The 22,354-nt window shown below is 43.0% G+C and overlaps 2 protein-coding genes and 1 pseudogene across 5 annotated transcripts in view; 2 read left to right on the top strand and 1 right to left on the bottom strand.

The window, feature by feature from the left end:
* Positions 1–14,476, bottom strand: part of CDC20 (cell division cycle 20) — a 96,079-nt gene extending 81,603 nt beyond the window's left edge. For 2 of the 4 annotated variants that reach the window (XM_085886023.1, XM_085886027.1), the window contains exon 1: positions 14,352–14,476. The gene's annotated coding sequence lies outside the window, so the exon portion shown is untranslated. Of the gene's footprint in view, positions 1–14,244 lie in introns of all 4 variants that reach the window. The other 2 variants (XM_085886025.1, XM_085886026.1) reach the window with 2 other exon arrangements.
* LOC147025246 (uncharacterized) lies at positions 2,625–5,774 on the top strand (annotated as a pseudogene).
* Positions 11,197–13,762, top strand: LOC147025245 (uncharacterized). Its single transcript, XM_085886028.1, has one exon. It carries the CDS (start codon positions 11,607–11,609, stop codon positions 12,420–12,422), a length of 816 nt encoding a protein of 271 aa, XP_085742154.1. The 5' UTR covers positions 11,197–11,606; the 3' UTR covers positions 12,423–13,762.
* Positions 14,477–22,354: the final 7,878 nt, after the last annotated feature.

Raw genomic sequence — 22,354 nt, 5'->3', positions numbered from 1 at the left:
TTGCAGAAACTACCTCATGGAATGGAATCCATCGCACCTTGGCTCCTTGGCCAAAGGCAATCCACATGTTCTCAAGACCTAGTTCCTGTAAGGATGGCAGTACAGATATTGCTATGACTAGTATGTCCGTGTCATTAGCCTTAATGATAATGGACTTGCTACCATCCGTCGTTGCATCCCGAGCATGTACAAATATTCGAGTGTCAGCTTCTTCATGACAACATGGAGACACAGCATCCAGTGACTTCCTTGTGTTGCTAATGACATCTTCTCCTTTTGTAACAATGTCTGCGCTTGTCGTCTGTGCTTCACACATCTTTTCTGCAAGGAAGTGAAACAGCTCAGTCTTGTTGCCGTCATCTCGAAGAAAGCTTCTCCAGTTACTTGGGGTCTTACTGGTTCCTGTCACTCTTCTTCAGATTCCTTGCCCCCTTTTCGACCTTACCTCGGACTTCAGACTTGACTTCTTGTACACATCAAACACTACGTCCACCCTCTCGTACCTGGCACTATAGGATTCCACCTTTGGGATGATGTCTTCTTTAGCATAGTCATCAAATATCTTTGAAGTGCGTGGAGGTAGGGCATTGATAAGTGCTGAGCAATCAATGATGACTGCATCTCCCCTTGGTTCTCTGTCTGGGATGTTCACTTACGCTTCAAGAATTTCAGCCAGCTGTGACTTCATATTTTTTTGAAGTTTTTTTTTTTTCAAATGGCCAATCGGGCAGATTTGATCAGAAAGCCCTGCAGAACAGAAATGCCAAATTTGATGCTTGCATCATAATTTGCACGATTTTTCTACTTTCTACTACACGAGGAGCGAAACCTTCCACCTTTCAATGTGGTTCTTTCGTGCAAGTTCGGAAACCTGGACTTCACCAGAAAGGACAAAACAAGTTTACCCAACCCCTCAATATCAGTGAACAGAGAGGTCCTCCTGCTACCTTCAGACTCTGATGGGAAAGTGTGGAATGCAATTCATCTAGCACCTGCAATTCAGGCCTCAAATGGACTTTCTGCTGGAAGTACGACAGGTTATGAGGACTAAAGGGCACATAGCCCTGTCCAACAAATGCCTCCACAAGTTTTTACCCCAGGTGTTCGTTGGGGGACGAGATATCAGAGCCCATGAATGGACCAAGGACTTTGTCATGTGACATGTTACCTTGCAATATGTGCTTACAGTTTTTTGTTTTTTGGGGGGGGGGGGGTCATTCCCAGTTGTTATTTTCACGAAAAAAGGAAGATGTGGTATTGTTTGTTACATGAATATTAATGAATGCATGATGAACCAGAACTGAGGCAGAACCGGGAGTGACATGAGCGGGCTGTCGAGTTAGGGGGCAGCAGGAGACGCCATTAATAGCAGTTGCGCTGAAGATCTTTCATGCGGGCTGAATGCTACACAACACTCTTCCCTCGCACCAGGAGCCCTGTGAAAGCATCCTTCAAGATCTATCCATGCAGAATCCTCTCCATACAATACTGTATTTCACCCCCTTCACCTCTAAACCCTGTAGCCATGAAATCCTGTCCTCAAGTTTGATTGCCCACTTGCAGCAACTCCGTCGTATCACTCACCACCCATCCTAACGGAAGAGACATATTTGGCCACATCGTAGCGTTATTTATGTTTGCCACTGTAGTTTAAGGTCCAGTGATAAGATAGTCATTTTGGAATATTTTCGTGCCACATAGATTGAATAATTGTCGTTTTGTGATTTATAGAGATTTGTGCCACAGAGTTTACAAAATGTGAAGTTGAATTTATTCGTCGTCAGAAGTAGAATGTGTGCACTTCCGGTCGGTGCATGGATTCGGTGCATTACTCGGAGCGGTAAATACGTTTCCTTTGTATTGATCGATTCGGAGTGTTTAAATTATCTCAAGACATTCCGGATACCAACTGATATGTAATTCTACATTAAATTACAGTATGGATGATGTGATTGGCAAAATAATAATAATAATAATAATAATAATAATAATAATAATCAGAACACGGAACCATCATCGTTGGTGCACATGTTCATATAATCAAAATGTATCATGCCTGCGACAAGTTTATTGTCCTAAATCAGGGTGAATAATAATAATAATAATAATAATACTTACCCGATTATTGTTTGTTGTATTTACAGCATGTTGCTGCCCCTTTCAAACCAAACCATTCATTAAACAAGTGAAGAGACCGCGTGTTGGTGTGAAACCTTTTGCGGCTACACTCGCATTCATACGAAACACCTTCAGCCTTTTAGTGAGGTGCCTGGACACTCAGTCATTTCAAATTGATGCAAAAGTTTGTTTTACTGATAAATTGAAGGTAAGAACCTATAGAACGATTTTGGTTCGAGTGTCAAGCACTGCGATAATTTGGGGGTGGAGGGAGTAGTTGGGGGGGGGGCATTTTTCAATAAAACCTCATTTGAAATTCGACTTTAAAAAACCTCATGTTGTATTAGAACGCTGAGACGTTTAGCATTGGCTCTATAAAAAGAAAAAAAAAATGACAAAATGCTTAAAAACATTTTCCCCGAAATTACTTAAAAAGTGGAGAGGGTAAGGGGGGGGGTAATAACAGCTCACACCACTCCAGTCCAAAAAAAATATATTGTATTTTTCTTGCTGTTTTTTCCAGAACATTTTCTGAGATGGCAGGGACAACGAGTTGGCATTTGTGCATGCTATGCCAAAAGCAAACAGAGGAAGAGCTTGTTTGCACTCTTGCAAATCCCGTGGCTAGTCGTAGAGAGGGAGCCTACACAGAAATCACCAGCCTTGCAAGTCAATTCAGAGCAATTGGTGCTGCTCCACACCCAGACGTAGAAATTCCAGATGCAGAGTCCATGCACAAGAATCGTGCATCCTGGCACAAATCCTGTCGTCAGCTTTCCAGGACATCTGCACTTGACCGTGCAAAAAAGTGTCATTATGAAAGACTGCCTCCAGCAAGAATAATATCCCTACGGACCAGCACAGCGGTAAATCATACTCTGTGTCTCTTCCGTGGTGATGAAACAATTGCAACAGACCATTCTTTCCAGAAGGTCAAAGATATCCCCACAGATACACAACAAGGCAGTTGCACTGGGAGAAGACCGTGTCGTGGCACTCATGGCAGAAGGTGATCTGGTAGCCATCGAAGCAAAGTATCACAGGAATTGCTACACACAGTTCAACCGCCGTTACGTTGCATTTTGTAAACAAGACACTGTAAGTGAAAACCTTGAAGCCACAACAGAAAATGAATTGCTCCAATTCATAAAGGAAGAAGTCTCTGGAGGTCGCAGATTCTTTGCATTGCAAGATCTGACAGATATGATGACAGAGATTGGAACAACATGGAATCCAGAAAGCTGTGAACCGGACACGCCAAAAAGAAACGGTTCTTGAACACTTCCCGAATTTGACGGAAGAGAAGGGTGTACGAAATCGAGTTTTCCTTATTTGTTCGAAAACGGCTAGAAAGATCATTTCAGATGCAACTCAAACACCAGATGAGGAAGCACGTACACTACTAATATGGCAGCATCAATTCTCCGTAAAGCCGTTTTGGATCATACCACACCATTCAAGTTTGAAGGTTCATTTCCCAACGGTTGCGAACAATCATCTGTTCCACAGCGTATGAAGTATTTCTTCCACCAACTCCTTGAAGGACCCAAATCATCACCCGAACAAGAGAATTTCAGGAAGATCCTCTCTGAGTAAAGTTGCTATGCTAAATTGGACTTCTCTTTCTGCGAACTTGAGTTGCGAGCCTCCCCTTGCAGTAGTCCTGGCCCTCAAATTGCATTCCCAAACAAGAAGTAAGAAGCTTGTGGAACTACTACACAAATATGCTCTGAGCGTGTCATATAAGAAAGTCCTCACCAGTGAAGTTAGCTTTGCACAGGCTGTTGCAGATCAAACGAGGAATAACGGTGATATAGTCTGTCCTACAAACTTGCGTCAGCACATTTTCATAGTTGCAGCCCTGGATAACTTGGATCACAATCCTACACCACGCACTGCCAGCTCTTCCTTCCATGGAACTGGGATTTCAATTTTTCAGTTCCCTTAATCACAGCAGCCTAGGTTAGATCAAGCATGTCTAAGAATCACCTCTTACAAAACAGCAACAGGCAGCAGTGGACCCATCCTGCCTCGTTCATATACATTTGTACCACCTGTGGTTAGGAATCTTGTCACTCAACCTCCGGTAAAGGATGTGCATCCAGTAGCAACGAGTACATTCGACGAGGAGAAACAGCACGAACAGGCATGGATGACTGCAGTTCATGACATCCTATATGAGGATTCTGATGCAGAAAAGGACACACCAACAATGTGGTCTTCATTCCATGCTGCTCGATCAGATGCTGTTGGACAACCCGAAGAAAGCATTGAAGCCCTCCTGCCACTATTCCATGAGAAAGCAGCCACTCCAGAAATGATTCGACATGGAATGGAGCTGGTGAAAAAAAAAACAACTGGCCACCTCAACCCACACCAAATATCTGTATTGGTTGTGGACCAACCACTCTATGATCTTGCAAAAAAAAAAAAATGCAGTGGACCTTCGCAGACATCTTTTGGGAAGACAAGTTTGTGGTCATGCTAGGTGGACTCCACATTGAAATGGCTTTGTGGAGCACCATGGGAGAGCTTCTGCATGGGTCTGGATGGCCTGAAGCCCTCAAAGAAGCTGGGCTTGTGAAGACAGAAGCAGCAGCCACATCTTTTCTGAAAGCATCCAATGCAATGAGAACAATATATGCTCATCAAGTTACTGTTGTGGTACTCAACACCCTTCTGAAACGAGCCTACAAGGACAGTGGAACAGAGATGGCCCTTGAGGAATGGGTCGTGCTAACTTCTCAAGAGAGCCCAACGTTCCAATTCTGGCTACTCGTACACAAGTACCAACAGATCATTCTCATGTTCATCCGAGCACATCGGGTACGGAAGTTCGAACTCATGGTCACGACCCTGCGGAAGCTTGTCCCTCTGTTCTTTGCTCTCGATCACCAGAATTATGCCAGATGGGTTCCAATCCTTATCCGAGACTTGGAAGATCTCCCAAATAGCATTCAGGTTGAGTTTGAAATGGGACACTGGACAACAACTCGAAGCAATCAGCGTTTCTCATCCTCACCAATTTATCAAGCACATGAGCAAGAGAACAAAACCGTAAAAGGTGTAGGTGGCATTATTGGTCTCACAGAGAACCCCAAGATGCTGGAACGCTGGATCGCGGCAGATCCGGAAATCAGCCATGTCGTTGAGGACTTTACTGGTGTAAAAGACAACGATGATGATGATGATGATGAACAACTACCTCATTATGAGGAAGGATATGCTTATCAGCACCGATTTCAACGCCATGTTTAAGATCTGATAGAGGTGTTGCTGAGCAAGAGGAGTCTTTTTGAGGAGCACAGCGAAGGCCTGGTTACATTAGACCAATGGTTCTCAACCTGGGGGTCGCGAGATTGTTTTCGGGGGTCGTGGGAAGGTTGTCAAAACAAATAAACAAACAAAGATATAATAAAGAAATTCATAAATATTTTTTGAAAATGATTTTTCAATTAAATCTCCCATACCAATGTTATAATGTAGTCATTATGAAAGTGAGAGGGAGACAGAGACAGAGACAGAGACAGAGAGAAGCACAGCAGCAGATGCTGAAAGTCAATGTTAGCGCTAGCTAACTACTGCAAGGTGGCTGAATATGGATCGGTGGCTTGTCAAAAAACGTCTGCCAGCTCAAGATGCGGACAAAGACGACACATGTGAAGGTGGGCCAACTGTTACAAGTTCAACTGAAAAACGTGAATGACCAAATTTCAAAATTTCAAACCAAAACGTGAATTTCAAAAAATGACCAGAGCTATGCATGGTAAAAAAAAATAGCTAGCACACTTGAGACTATTCCACAATGGCGAGGTGCATTGGTGAAATTGCCAATGACATTAAAGAGCAGCTCATTGAACGAGTGAAGAAAAGTGGAAGATTTTCCCTCCAAATTGACGAAACAACGGATGTTTCCAGTGATGCACAGTTACTTGTTTTTGCAAGATACAGCTACGAGGGGAAAATGGACGAGGATATGTTGTTTTGCTCGACACTTGAAGGAACTTGCACTGGTCGTGATATTTTTAACAAACTGGACAGTAAAATGTGCGAGGAGGGGACTAAGTTGGGAAAATTGCATCTCTGTGTGCACAGATGGAGCTGGTGCCATGCAGGGGACAAGAAGGGGACTGAAAGCTAAAGTTTTGGAAGTGGTAGTTTTTGTTTTGTTTTTTGTATATTTTTGGTCAGTAATGCAAGGTTTGTGTACGTCTGGTAGCTGTCATGTGTGATAGTAACCTCTGTCTGCAGCAGAGGGTCGCTCAATCTTCCAGTCTGTGTCCCGTGCATAAATAGGCTACATACCGCTCTTTGCAATTACAGAAGCCTTTTTTATGAATGTGGCTGGCTGTTTTTACTGCGTTATACATCAGAGTGTAAATAATTAATTTGTGATGCCAGTTTAGTTTAGTTCTGTTCAGTTTGAACAGCTCGCAGTCCCGAGGCGTTGACTAATGTGCTCCAGGCACTGTGGATTTTTTTTAAACGCTCCGTGACGTCACTTCAGTGTTTCAAGTGTGAATTGGGAGGGGGGGGGTCGCGAACCCCAACTTAAATTTTTTTGGGGGGTCACGGCTCCAAAAGAGAACCACTGCATGAGACAACAAGGTATGTGAGTCTATGACTGCAGCTCTATCTGTCCGTAATTTTGAGTCACTGGGACAAGAGCAGTACGACAACTTTAGGAAGAATGTGCTGGACTCAAATGACACACTTCTGACAGCACCTATCAAACAAAACAAGTTACTGTTGTTTCATGAGAAGAAAACACAGAAGACGACTGCAGCTAAACTTAGAATGCAGCGCTTCAAACATTATGTGGAGCTCTATGGACAAGCTTTTGTTGCACTGGACAGCCGCAGGGGTGACTTGGAGGAGTTTTTTCGTCATGAATCTTCACCATACCCACCTGCATTATCGTCAGAAGGGTCCGTCAACTCTTGCACCAAGTCAGATTTGATTGTATACATCATGGAAACCAGTAAAAGCAGTATTATTTCTGCTGATGAGGAGCTAACTGCACCAGGGCAATTCCAGCTACAGAGTAACATGACCACTGAAAATTCAAACATGAAATGGCAATCAAATTTGTATACGACTGTATACTTGGTATATCCAGGTGTAAGGATCAAAAGGAGTTGAAGGTTTGAGACTAATTATAATTTTTTGGTACACTTTCAAAATTTGCTCGTGAAAACCAAAGCTTCCCCCCCTCCCCAAAATCCTAGTTTTCAAACCTGGGCTGTGAACAAATGTACAACTTAATGCAATGAAACATTTCCATTTTATGATTATGTTCATTTCAAAGTGTTGGAAGCACCATTAGTAGTTTGTCTGAAAGGTACGCTTGCTCTCAACCAAATCATGAAGCGGTAGATAATTTGAATCTGTAACGTGAGAAACAAAAAAAAAAGTTTAACTTTTCCTCATTCTATAATGCTGCTGAATATTTATAACATCCAGGCATCATTTCTTCTACGTACACCCCAGACATATTGTTATGGATTCGGCGGTGGCGGGATTCGCACCCCACTCGATAGCCAAATGTTGAAGATTCGGCGTCACTTAACAGCACCGCCGTCTCCGGGGTTATAATGCCGGCTCGTTCGGCACAGGTCTCGGGTCGCGCGCCTCGGATCGCGATACCAAAGTACACCTGGGCCTTACCAGTTGGGGAAATTGACCCCGGCTACAGACTGGGTTTGTCAGAGACCGAGCAAAATCTGCCAGTCCGTACCCGTTTGGTTTTAAATACAAATTGAGCGGATTGTTCCTCAGCAGGGCACGAATAAACTCAAGGCGGAAACTTTCATATGAATCAGCCAGATTTATTGGGGACACATCGGGGAAGCATAACACAAGCAAAGCATTCACGAACGTTATTATTCATCTACAACCCGCTCTTAACTAGGGAGCTACGGATATGGGTTTCGAAGGGTGCCCTAGCGAAATAAACCTTAGACAACATGCACACAAGACACGGGGTACTTGGTAGTGCCTCATGGACGAGAGGAAAAAAGTGTCGAAGGCACAAATGCGGCTTGTGAGAAGCCGATGTCAACGGATTTGAGCGCCCAAGCTCGAGCACGCCGCGTGGCAAGATGGCGGCGACGCACTCCTTTTGTCGCACCGCTCACGCACCAGCCTCGGCGCGTTCAGCCCCTGTAAGGTCGACGGCACATGACAGTCAGTTATATAGTGGGTTCCAGCTGGTTTCTCCAAGGTCCAGTATGCGAATCCAGGCCTGGCCTGTTCACCAGACTAGGCCAAATCTGGGTGTTGGGCTCCACAGGCGAACCGATGCGATGGAAAGATGTGTCGAGCCATGCATGGAGTCAGGACAGTCAGAGGCTCCGTGACTGGTCTCAGGAAGAACCTGTGGAGGTCCTGCAGGCTGGATCCATGGGCGAGGAGGAACAGCCGGCCAAACCACTCTTCACAAAGCCGATCGCTGACTCACACAAGCCTTTCCCAGACCGACAAAACAGCCAGTTCCTTTCGGGGCGGGCCCCTCTCTCGAAGCCGATCGCAGACTCAACACGAGCAGTTTCTCCCTTGCCTTCTTGGGGCTCGTTCTTCTGAACCGCCCCCGGGGATACGTGATTGGTCCATCCTTCGAGTTTGCAGCCGTTCTCCACCAATGGGTTGCTGACTGACTCTGTCAGAGCGCTGGGTGGGGGCTAGTTAGGAGGGGGTGGAGGGAAAAGAAGCACCTCTCGGTACACCACCACTGTATGAACACTGGACAGCATGCTACACCTCCCGACACACATGTAACGTCCGATTACCAAACCTGGCCAAACATGCATTTAAGGGGTAATCTGGGCTAATCCTATATTTAATAACCCACTCAGGGTCCATTTCCGCAACAATACAAGATATAAAATCAAGAAAGCAATCTATTGTTTCTGATATAGTTTGTCTCAAACTTTGTAACGTGAGTAACAATGTAACATGAGTGACGTCCAGTGAGGAGGGGTGTAACGTGAGTAACAGCGCTTTGCCAAGAAATCTATCCACATTGCATGGAACTTCTTTGCGACCTCGCACGGCAAGGGTCCCGTGGATGGTATTGGCGGTTCTGCAAAACGCTATGTCTGGAATGCTGTGAAAACACAAAAATTTCAGGTGAATAATGCCGCTTCATTCACTGCAGCATCCAAGACGATGCCAAATGTTGAGGTGATGGAACTGGTACACGACGTAGAACGCATTAACAAGGAGCTCAAGCTTGATGAAATCTACAATAATGCTCGGTCGCTGCATGGCATGCCAATGCCCATTGCATTACTGTGAACGGCACCGATATCAATCTGCATTCCACAACCAGTGAGAAGCCAACTGTAGATACTGTATCACCGCACAGAGGTAACGAATCGGAGAATGTACCAGACACAAATCAAGATGAATCTGCAGCTCATCTGATAGAAACCAGTGATCCAGCTACTGGAGAGGACAAATCAACAGTTCCAGAAAGCAACGCACATCATGATTATTATTTATGTAACTCCAATGAATACGACGTACCCTTAATGGCAATGGTTGATGTCATGTGGTTAATGGATAACATGAACATGTATTAAAACGCTTTTACCTTTTGATTTCAGAATATTGAGAGAGGCATATACTATGCTGTCTACTTCTCCAGAAAATACATTGGACGTGTAACATCAGTGGCTGAGGACGACAGATTATCCGTGAACTTCTTCCACAAGTTTGGTGACAATTAAATTTGCCCAAGGAGGCCAGATGTTGAAGATGGTGTTGAACCCAACAGGATTTTCTATGGCCCCCTCACTGTCAGCAACCATGACCCAGATAATGTAAAATTTATGGACATCAGTGAGTCAGACATCCAGAAGCGTTATGAGAGCTTAATAAAGCTGCTCCAATGAACAGAGGTGTCACTATAGATGTAGGGTCACTACCAATCAATTACCTGCTGCAATGAACAGAGACCATGTGACATGGGGTGACACACATGACAATGGGTTATAGTGACTATTTACCATGTTAACAGACTGCTGGATGAAAAAGTAGAGCGCGAGTGTGACATGTGGCGGGGGGGAGGTGTGATGGAGATTCATGTAATTGTAAGGGGTTCTGCATTCAGAAGTTAGTATTGCCTAAACGTTAAGGCCTACATGTACTATTGTGTTGAATAACCAGAGAGTTGGTGTCAAAGTCACCCAATGCTCGCCTGTTTATACATTTATCATTTTAAAAAGACTAGTCTAATTATATATTTTTTAAAGCATCGCAGTGAAGTCTGATCCAAATAATTTTAAAGCAATACATGTATTTGTATATTGCAATCAGTAAACTAGTACACATATTTAATGAATGGCAAGTGTCTAGTATAAACAGGCGAGCATTGGGTGGCTTTGACACCATCTTAGGTTGAAATTAAAAAAAAATTGAAATCATTTGTTAATTTCAAATTCACTACACCAATAGTATACCCCAAAGGAACCTCCATGCCAAATATCAGCATCCGAGTACACATATTAAATGAATGGCAAGCTTCAAAATAAGGTGCACCAAAAACGTTAACATTTTCACGCTGACGGTATCGCTATAGCTCTCTGTTCTTCGAACAGGCGAGCTAAAAATGGTTAAAGGTTGTGAACATCACAGTATGGTGAACTTACACCACTCAAATCTACTGGTAACGTGAGTAAAGTAACGTGCGTAACGCAACTTTTCTTCAAATGCCTTTTGTGCAAAGTTAGTTATATTATGTTAAAATCTTGGTTGTGTTATAAAGTTCATGAATACAGTTTCAAACATTCATAATCCATTTTATTCTGCACTGCATCATTTAACAAGGATATATAACCAAAGTTGGGTGAAAAAATGCCATGTTACTTTTGCGTAACGTGAGTAACGCTTAAAAAATTTAGGTTGCCGGCATAACCACTTGGGATTCTTTCTGGGTTTTCACTTCTATTCTTGGATAATGGTCAGAGGTTGCCATAATGTAGAAGTGAGAAAGTTTTATCCATTTACAGAATAAGAAAACAACTTTATGCTATAGACTAATAGAGTAAATGTAACGCGAGTAACGCTGGAATTGCCCACCAGATGTTTACGACTTTGTTGTTATTGACGGTGGAGTACTGATACACTCCCTTCCTGGTGCAAATGTCCAAGGCAAGACCTTTGATTCATATTTCGACAAGGTATTCTGCCCATGAGTTCACCACGACTTGAAACGATCGACACGAGTAGACATTGTATGGGACGACTATCGTGCACTCACAATCAAAGGAGGTACAAGGGAAAAACGAGGAACAGGCACCCGACAGCGTGTATGTGGCACTGCCAAAATCCCTGGAAACTGGCAGAAGTTTCTGGTGAACGTTGATAACAAGGAGGAACTGTTCGCATTCCTGTCAAAAAATATAACACAAGAACAGTTCCCAGATGACAAGGATGTCTACATCACTGCAGGTGATCAAGTACACCATGCTGGAAATGATCCACCAATGGATCAATGTAACCATGAGGAAGCTGACATTCATGTTGTAGTAAATCTTCTCCATGCCCTCCAAACATCGTCACTTGAGATGGTCCATACTGGAAACACAGATGTTGTGGTAATCCTTCTGAGCAATTTCCGTCACATCAAGGCTCTGAATCCTGCCGCAGAAATCTGGATCTCCTTCAAAGCCGGAAAGACAACAAGAATGATCTCCCTGAACACTATCGCCACAAACCTGGGTACGACAACGTGCAAAGCCATGGCCCTCTTTCACCCATTCACTGGATCAGACAGCACGTCTTCCTTTAAGTTCAAGGGTAAGAGATACTGCTCCAAGGTGATGCAGGAAGTATCGTCCCTCATGGATGAATTTGCAACTATTGTCGACACTCCATTCCAAACATCGCCAAGACTGAAAGAAGTAGCAACGAACTTTGTCTGTAGGCTCTACTCCAATGATCCAAACGAGGGCAACGACGTTGACCTCCTCCGAATTAGGTTGTTCTCACAGAAGACTAGGGACGTGGAGAGAATTCCACCAACAAGTGATGCTTTGGGTCAACATATTAAAAGAAGTGTCTTCCAAGATAGCATCTGGACAACAGCGCACATGTCAATGATGGCCGTCAACAACCCCACTAACCATGGATTGAGGGAAGAGGACGGCGAAATACTTCCCATTTGGATCTCGCCGCCCCTCGCCAAGGATGTATTTCATCTGGACGTGACGTGCACTCGTACAAGTGCCTGCTCTCGGTGCAAGTGCACAAGGGCAAAGTTGAAGTGCACACATCTTTGCAAGTGTCAATGCAAGAAGTAGTTGGCCAACAATTGGCTGACTGGTGTGTGTGTGTGTGTGTGTGTGTGTGTGTGTGTGTGTGTGTGTGTGTGTGTGTGTGTGTGTGTGTGTGTGTGTGTGTGTGTGTGTGTGTGTGTGTGTGTGTGTGTGTGTGTGTGTGTGTGTGTGTGTGTGTGTGTGTGTATATTTGCAACTTTCATATTACTTTGTTCAGGGAGTTATTCAAGCAATTGTCCGAACAGTTATGTGTACCCACAACCACATTGTAGAACAGTCATAAGATGTTTACAAATTTCACTTTACCATTGAGTTGAAGCAGAATTGTCATGTTATTAAAACAGATTTTACCTTAGTAATCTTGCTCTATTTTTCGCTCGCCTGTTCGAAGAACAGAGAGTTATAGCGATACCCCCAGCGTGAGCATCAAAATGTTAAAGTTTTTGGTGCAAGTTATTTAGAAGCTTGCCATTCATTTAATACGTGTACCAGGATGCTGATATTTGGCATGAAGGTTCCTTTGGGGTATACTATTGGTGTAGTGTAGTTGAAATTAAAAAATAATTTCAAATGTTTAAAATTTTTGACCTGTTTTGAACTTAACTTTTTTGTAGCACATCAATGTTGAAGTTTTTGGTGCAAGTTATTTTTTAGAAGCTTGCCATTCATTTAAGATGTGTACTAGGATGCAGATATTTGGCATGGAGGTTGCTTTGGGGTATATTATTGATGTAGTGTAGTTGAAATTAAAAAATAATTTCAAATGTTTTAAATTTTTGACCTGTTTTGAACTTAACTTTTTTGTAGCACATCAACGTTAAAGTTTTTGGTGCAAGTTATTTTTTAGAAGCTTGCCATTCATTTAATATGTGTACTAGGATGCTGATATTTGGCATGGAGGTTCCTTTGGGGTATATTATTGGTGTAGTGAAGTTGAAATTAACAAATGATTTTAATTTTTTTTTGTTTAATTTCAACCTAAGATGGTGTCAAAGCCACCCAATGCTCGCCTGTTTATACTAGACGATTGCCATTCATTTAATACGTGTACTAGTTTACTGATTACAATATACAAATACATATATTGCTTTAAAATTATTTGGATCAGACTTCACTGCAATGCTTTATAAGAAATATTATTAGACTAGTCTTTTAAACACGATAAATGTATAAACAGGTGAGCATTGGGTGACTTTGACACCAACTCTCTGGTTGTGGCTATACGTCAACACCGGCAAAATGACTACGTCGATGGGCAATCTGCTTGAAATACAAGTTGCTTCTCTTGATTCTGAGTCCATAAGTACCCCATATGTTCAGATCGACTAATTGAATCAAAAGTTAAAGCAATTATTATATTTCGCATAGGCCACGGAGGGGGGTCGGGTCGGGGGGGGGGGGTAGGGTTAGGGTCGGAGACCCCCCCAACCCCAAATACCCATTTTTGATGTGATAGCTTGACACTCGAACTAAAATTGTTCTATAGAACCTTTTACCGTCAAATTGGTACCAAAAACAAAAAGTTTTGCATCAATTTGAAATGAAAATAAATAATTTAATTACCCATTCACGGCCCCTCCCCGAACCCCACCAACTCCCTTTAACAACCCCCGATTACCCCCAACCTTCCAACCAATTCCTTTCTTTAAAAAAAAAAAGGGGGCCGCGAATCTCGTGGACTCGCTTCGAACATGGAATCACCCTTCCGGCAATGTGGACTCATTCACGGTGACCATCTCCACACCGGGATAGGAGGGATCAATCTTTGATTCATTCACAAAAAAAAAAAAACATTGCCCAAGAACACAAAGTAACCTCGATCGACTCGAAGTGTGGTTCCACTTACCTGACGTGCAGCAGTCAATGCCGTTTAAACCGATCGACCCGAATAAGGACAATTTAATAAACAAGAATGAATAATAATAACAACAACAACATCAGCTAATAACTCACAAGTTAAGAAGATAATAAATGCAACGGTTGTTGCTGAATCGGAAAAAATTTTAAATGCCGCTTTCGGATCCTCAGTCTCGTTGCTGATTGGTCACTGCTGCTGGAGCTTCCGCTCACTTAACTCGACGTTTATTTTTTTTTATAAACTTTGTATTTTTCATCGTTTATCCACCGCATTCTTCACATTACCGTCGAGCTTACATTTTACCTCTTTTAAAATATCAATTTTTCTCTTCAAAAAAAAAAAATGTTACCGTTTCGTCATTTCCTGTTTCGTTTGCTGTTCCTCTCGGGGGGCGGGGGGGGGGTGTTCGCTTTCCAAGCGCTTTGGTATCGCTTGCCGAGCCAGCCGTTCCTTATGAACAGTTTCAAACGGCTTGAAGAGCCGGTTTAAAGTCGAAACGCTGTAATTGATAAATGTGCGTGTAATAGTTGTTAGTAAAATTATGTATTCGTGTTCATTATATATTTTGGAGTTGGCCCTTTTTTGTTGCTGTTGCCCAATGAACCCTGACCCGTGCTGCAGATAACCCCATCCGCCGTGTCATAGTTGCCAACATTGAGAAGAAAAAGAGGTCGGATGGAAAAAAATCCTACGGGAGGGGGGGGGTTGCCCCCCAAAAATTATACATTTGCTTTCTTCTCTGAAACTGCAAAAGCAATTTCGATGAAACTTCACCACAACCTTCATCACCCGAGATGTACCAAAGTTTGTTCACGGCATGAAAAAAACAGTCGGGGTCGAAGAAGGTGGAAGTGGGGGTTCCCCCCCCCCAAAAATAGATATTTGCTTTCTTCTCAGAAACTACACACACAATTTCGATGAAACTTCACCACAACCTTCATCACCCGTGATGTACCAAAGTTTGTTCACGGCATGGAAAAAATCGAGGCGTAAGGGGATTTCCCAGAGAGGGGGTTGCCCCCCAAAATATGTATTTGTTCTCTTCTCTGAAACTACACACACAATTTCGATGAAACTTCACCACAACCTTCATCACCCGTGATGTACCAAAGTTTGTTCACGGCATGAAAAAAACAGTCGGGGTCGAAGAGGGTGGAAGTGGGGGTTTCCCCCCCCCCCCAAAATAGATATTTGCTTTCTTCTCAGAAACTACACACACAATTTCGATGAAACTGGACCACCACATTCATCACCCGTCATGTACCAATAATTGTTCCCAACATTAAAAAATTGCACTCTCAGGGAGTCTATGGGGTGGAGGGGGGGGAGGGGGATTGTCCCCAAAATATGCATTTGCTTTCTTCTCAGAAACTACACACACAATTCCGATGAAACTGGACCACCACATTCATCACCCGTGAGGTACTAAAGTTTGTTCAAGACATTAAAAAATTGGGGTCGAAGGGGTCCTACGGGGGGGGGGTTGTCCCCCCAACATATGTAGTTGCTTTCTTCTCCGAAACCACACATGATTTTCATGAAACTTGACCGCAACATTTATCACCCGTGATGTACCAAAGTTTTTTCACGGCATTAAAAAGAAAATCCATATGTATTTACTTTCTTCTCCGTTCCATACATTTTGTGGATCATCCATGCAAACCAGTGGTTCCCTGGTTATCTTATTAAGCTGCTTCCAGGTGAGTGCCCAGTGGTATTGCCCCTATGTTTATGCCTCTTCTGACGAAGTCGCCAGTGGCACAATGTTTTTGAGTTGGCTGTACGTACGTACGTCCGTGCTAATTTTCTCTGTTTTCTCTGCAACCGCTTATCCGATTGACACAAACGTTTCACCATATGTGCGACAACTCATGTAGAATGCTGTAACGATAATTATGACGTCATAGGTCACGTGGTGTGGCAGCCATGTTGGAAAAAAGGATAAACTGTTGCTCTATCTCCGAAACTGCGCCATGAAGCTCAGCAACATGTGAAGTACTCCACATGGGGAATAAGTGTGATTTTTTAAAATTGATGTCATAGGGCATTATGACGTCATAATTGCATACATCGAATATTTTATCCAATTAGTATGAGAATTTTTGAGGGTCATCTAAGGCTAAATTGTATGGGGGGGTGGGGGAATTGATGACATCATCAGTCATGTGGTTTGGCAGCCATATTTTTTTTAACATAAAAACCCTCAAAAATCTTCTCAAAAAATGACCAGATTGAGGTGAAATTTACATGTATGATTGCCAATCCATGAGGAACAAAAAGTTCTCCACCTATGACGTCATAGGTCACATGCTTTGGCAGCTCTTGTTTTTTGAAGAATAAACCTTGAAAAACTATCTTCTACAGCGTGGCTTGAAAGATCGAGGGGAAACTTCACCCACATGTCCCCAAGCCTTGGGGATACCAGGATGTTCATGAATAATCAGCACCAGGCACAAGAAAGTCCAAGAAATACTGCACCAGGCAGTGACTTGGCACATCCCGGAAAGGCCACCGTGAACAATTAGCTAGCGACACAGCATTTTACGCTGTCCAACGGTCCAATAGTGTAATCCAAACACCAAACACCAATGTCAATGGTATGATGGTGATCCCCACCAGGTCCAAGAACCAAGTGCCCAGCTTCAGAGTCCACGTGTGATGCGTGCAGCAAGCGGGGACACTGGAAAACTATTTAAAATTCCACCAAACGACACAACACACCCAGCAGAACTCAACAGCCATGTACAGGCCCCCACAAAGGTCCAACATACCAGATGCACTCTCTTACTGGCCAGCCTGCACACAGTCCAGCCTATCCTAGTCTGGAGGAAAATTATGAGACCTTGACATTTGGTATTGTACAAGCTGCCTCCACTGGACTCATTGCCTCCACTTCCAGTTTGGGGTGCACTGTCCAAGACAGAGACATTTGGCAAGAAATGCCTTGGTCATCCATATCTGCTCTTATTGTGATTATCATTCCACTACCATGCTCGGTCTCAATTTATCGCACTAACACAGACTGTCGTAAACGGTATATAAATCAACATGACATCCTGCATCAAAAGAAGAAACAAGGACCATCCAAACCGTCCAGGAAGCAAAGTTCACGTGAGTTGACCGGGCCTTTCAACAGCAAACAGACCGGGCCTTGTTCTGTGGGACCACAGTAGACCTTGGAAGTTTTGACTACAGTCATGTCAAGACTGACGACTTTGCCAAAACCATTCTGGAGTGCTGTGAGAATCGGTCCGATGATTGGTCATTCACAGTGAAAGGGCGGATTGAGTACTATGGTGGAGATCTTCATGCAGCTGACTGCATACTGTATATCATCATCAGTGCAGTGTCCATTTCCGCACTGGGCGTGATGTACCAGTGCACTTCCGGAGTGGACCAGATTCAACAAGTAGGAAATCTGGACGTCCGATAGATCGTGATCAAGAGCAGACATTCTCCAGAATGTGTTCATATCTTGAGATGAACGATGAGGAACAGGTGACTGCTTTGTACCTTCGTGGCAAAACGGAAGAGTTTCTTATGGATGAAAATTCTCTTCCATACACCAACTACTATCTGAAGAAGAAAATGAAGGAAAGATATGGGGACAGATTTATATTTCTGAAGGAGAGGGCGTAAATGACATAGTTACATTCAGGGAGAAAACATCACACATACTCCGGTCATTCTACAAAGAAGCACAGCGAGAAAGAGATGAAGAGGCACAAAAGAAGGCCATAATTTAGATGGCAGCAAGGCTGATCAAAAGTGATATCAAGAACGATGTACCATCTGTTACTGATCACTCCCCAAAATCAGAACTTGAACTTGACTCTGCACTGGCATTCCTTCCAGATACACTTCAAGATATGTTGAATAGTCTGTTCGTTGGAAAAAACATGCAACGTAAAGTGGCTAGTATTGGACAAGCCATTGTACATGCAGTGAGACCTCGGGCTGTCATTGCACCACTCCAGATTGGTCTCGCTGTACCTGTCATGACTGCCATGAATGCTGCACCAGACACTCTTCTGAAGATGATACACTGCAACTGCACCACAGCTTGTGACACACCCCGTTGCAGCTGCAGAAAGAATGGGCTTCCGTGTACGTCTGCATGTGGATCATGCCAAGTGACGTTTTGTGACAATCCACGAAATCAAGCCTTTGATGAACTAGAGGACAGTGATGAGGACTGAAATTGAAACCTAAACTGCCATTATGTAATGTTCACAAATAAATGTTTCAGTGGCACCAGGTGTTCAGTGATTTTGGTTCAGATGGAAAATTTATTGATTTTTGCACTCTAGAATTTTGCCGCCATCTTGGATTTCATGTTAATTACTGATCAGATCTAAATTTTATTGACACCAGTGGATTGCTGATCCATTAAAACCATGGACCAGAACCAACAATTATGTTTTTTTATCACAATTATTGAAGAAGTTATAGCTGTTTTAGTTATTTCAAAGCCCGGTGGCAGCCAACTTGAAAATGACTGTTTTAGCCCATTTTCAGATATCAGATTTTGGTAGACTTTTTTTTCTGTTCATCAGTATATCCAGTAGGAATGAAAACCACTGAAAAACCTTTTATTGCAATTTGTTGTGGGTCAGGTGGTATTTTGACCCGACTACATGTCTCTTACAATCAGACAGCAGCTAAGTCACTCTTTGCTCATCTGGAATTGATTAGATGCTGGTCTGGTACATGGAACATGTCCTTCAATCCTGGAAAATCTCACTGGCTCACCCTATAATTATGAAAGGATCATCTTATGAATCCACCTATCGAGATACATGGGTGAAAAGATCGTCTAATGAATCCACCTATCGAGATCCGCAACTTTCCTGGGGGTGTTCAGTCTCTGAACTTCTCGACCTCCCTATCGGGCATCAGCTACAACTCTCCTGGGGTGACCATGCAGCAAAGCTGGCCTCAAAAGCTACCTGCACACATCCTCAGGTTGAGGGCATCCGCAGTCGTTTCAAGTCATTTCTTTCTACATCTGAACTTCTCTTGGCATACAAGGCCTTTGTCCACAGCTAATTGAGCTATTGCTCTCTTCTGTAGGGGGTGGTGCCCCATCATAGCTTTCTTTCCTGGATTATGCAAAATCCAAAGGCATCAATATTATTGGTATCTCCCGCAATGAGGCAAAACCACCCACCAGACCTGTTGCTCTCACATTGCAGATTGTCTGTTCTTTATAGCCTCTCCTCCCTCCCTGCTTCCTCTGCTCTCTCAGTCCTCCTGCCCTCCCCTGGTCCTCCAAGATACAAGCATTTTTCCAGGAAACTCCCCACTGTTTAAACTCCTAAAAACCTAGCTTACTGTGCACTTCATATATTTTCTTCCCCTTTTCTTCCCTTTTTTTGGAACTGCCTTCTTGAGGCTATTCAATCCCATTCTTCCCACCAGTGCATCAAGTCAGTGCTACACTATCATCTCATGTTAACCCCCCATCCTGAACCACAATTGTTTCTATCCCCTATTAACCCAACCTAAAAATCTTTTCACGAATAAGCACTGAAAAATACAAATCAGTGCTCACGTATACTATGAAAATGGTACAAAAGTAGTTGGGGCAGAATCAGACTGCAGTGTCATCGACTGGACAAGGAACATGCCTTCCACAGCTTTAGTGACACAACATACCCACCCTCTTCCCCAAAGGTGTAGTTTGGTCGATGCCATTGGATAATAGAAGCTCATCCACCTTTTGATGCATTTGCTCCGTCAAGGGTTCCACAACTCCTCTTGGCTACCTGAGTTGTCATGAACCGCTCCAATAGGACGGGTATTTTTTAGGAGACACCATTTCCTTAATGGATGGCCAATAGCTTCCAAAGGGTGCTCATCCACCATTTGTCAGGTGTTGTTTTTAGTCCTGGCAGGGTGTCACACTCACCATCCATATGGCAAGCCAGTGAGGGCAGTCGGTTTCGTCACCGACAACCCGACCATAAATCCAACCCTCTTATTTGCAGGTTACTGTTTCCAACTCTTATCTCTTACATTACTCTTTTTTCAGTTCGTTCATCCCCTTGCTTGTTTTGTCCTACAGTACTTTGTCTCGACTTCCCTGACTATCTGTGTGCTGCTTGTTGTGTTTGTAAGAAATCAGATCCAGACCACAAATGTACAATAATAGGCATTGGCTTTACTCAATCATCGCCATATTCTCTCTCCTCAACTCCTTTTTCCGCACCTTCACGAGCACCCTCTTGTGTCCAAGATCAAATGAGCATTTACATCATCAATATAATAAGCCTGATGTTGGCTTAACGGTTAAGGTGGCTGGCGAAAGATCTTAGGGTTCTTGAGTTCAAAACCCTGTCCCCCACCGTTTAAGTAACACCAAGTAGGTTGACTCAGCTTGTTATCCTTTGGAGGTCAGTGAAATGAGTACCAGCTTTCTGGTAACAGGGGGCATTGCATCACCCCAGAAAATGATGCAGCCACAGGCTATGTACAAATTTTAATTAAAATCAATCTAATAATAGGACACAAAACTGCCTGGATTATGCAATCATAGTTCACAAAACTGCTTTCTTGTACTGTCACTTTGCTTTTGCTTTTCTTTGAAATGAGCCTAGATATTGTACCCAAACAAAACGAAGTTAAAAAAAATAAACATAATTTGCAGGGCAGAATGAGCGGTGACAGAGCCACAATTTAGAAAAGGAGTTGGATGGTGGACAAGGGAAGATGTGGAGGCTACTTATAAAAACTGTCAAACAATTTGTGCCCTGAGCCAAAGTAGAGTGATGTGGGGTAAGATGCTTCCACTGCATATATATATATATATATATATATATATATATATATATATATATATATATATATATATATATATATATATATATATATATATATATTCATCCATTGGGACCATACTCTGTGCAGTGCGTTGGTGCTGCTTAAGCAGTCTCCTTGGCTATTGGGCACAATCCTGGACGGGTCACCACTCCGACACAGAAAATATATATATATATATATATATATATATATATATATATATATATATATATACATATATATACATGCATATATATATATACATACATATATACATACATATATACATACATATATACATACATATATACATACATATATACATACATATATATATATATACATACATATATACATACATATATACATACATATATAAATACATATATACATACATATATACATACATATATATATATATATATATATATATATATATATATATATATATATATATATATATATATATATATAGTTACGGATTTCAGAATCCAGTCTGATGAATGCATCCACACATCCAGGTCCTCAGACAGTTATTTCCTTAAATGCATGTTCAGATTCGCCCCATCCTCATGTCTAATGGGTTGTTAAATGTGATGCGTTAAGAAGGGTAAAGGATCGATCCCCTCTCTTATGGGAAGTTTTTTTTTCTTTACGACAGACACGTTTACACACATTTCTTTCACGAGCGCCGACGCCCGCCCTTATTTTTCCTCAGCAATATTTATGCACGTATTTCTTTCGCGAGCGCCGACACCCACCTTTTTTAAACGCACACGGGTCATCATGGTAACCGTGTGCAAGTGGGGCGGCGTGAGCTTGGGGCGCCTCCGCGCCCCCCCCCCCCCGAGACGGCCGGAGATATAAAACGAATTAGAGGTCCGTTCTGAGGCGAGAGAAGGAAGAGGAGGAAGAAGAGAACAAGAAGGAAAGCCAGAGAGGAAAAGGAGGAGAAAAGCGAGCAAGAAGCGGGCAAGCTTGCCAAGAAAGAAGCGAGAGTTGAAGCATGTGAGGGAAGAAGCGAGCCAGAGAGGAAGCGTGCAAGTGAGCAGGAGAGCGTGTGGTGCGCGTGTGGGTGTCTGACCAGTGCCAACGACGACACAATTTGTCCTTCCCAGTGCTTGAGCAAGTGAGCGTGTGGTGCACGTGTGGGTGTGAGCAGCGCCGACAACGAGTGAGGCATGGGTCGGACACCAACGAGTGAGGCTTAGGTCAGTCACTGACGGACCGTGTGGGTCACTGGATGTCACCAGTTTTGTGAAGTGTGAGAAACTGCCTGTGTTGCAGCACCAGGGTC

This window comes from Eptatretus burgeri, chromosome 6 (assembly GCF_056783735.1).
Source record: "Eptatretus burgeri isolate ZD-2024b chromosome 6, Ebu_testis_v1, whole genome shotgun sequence".
In the NCBI taxonomy this organism is placed as follows: domain Eukaryota; kingdom Metazoa; phylum Chordata; class Myxini; order Myxiniformes; family Myxinidae; genus Eptatretus; species Eptatretus burgeri.
The sequence above is the reverse complement of the archived record's forward strand: the minus strand, read 5'-3'. Positions and strand labels throughout refer to the sequence as shown.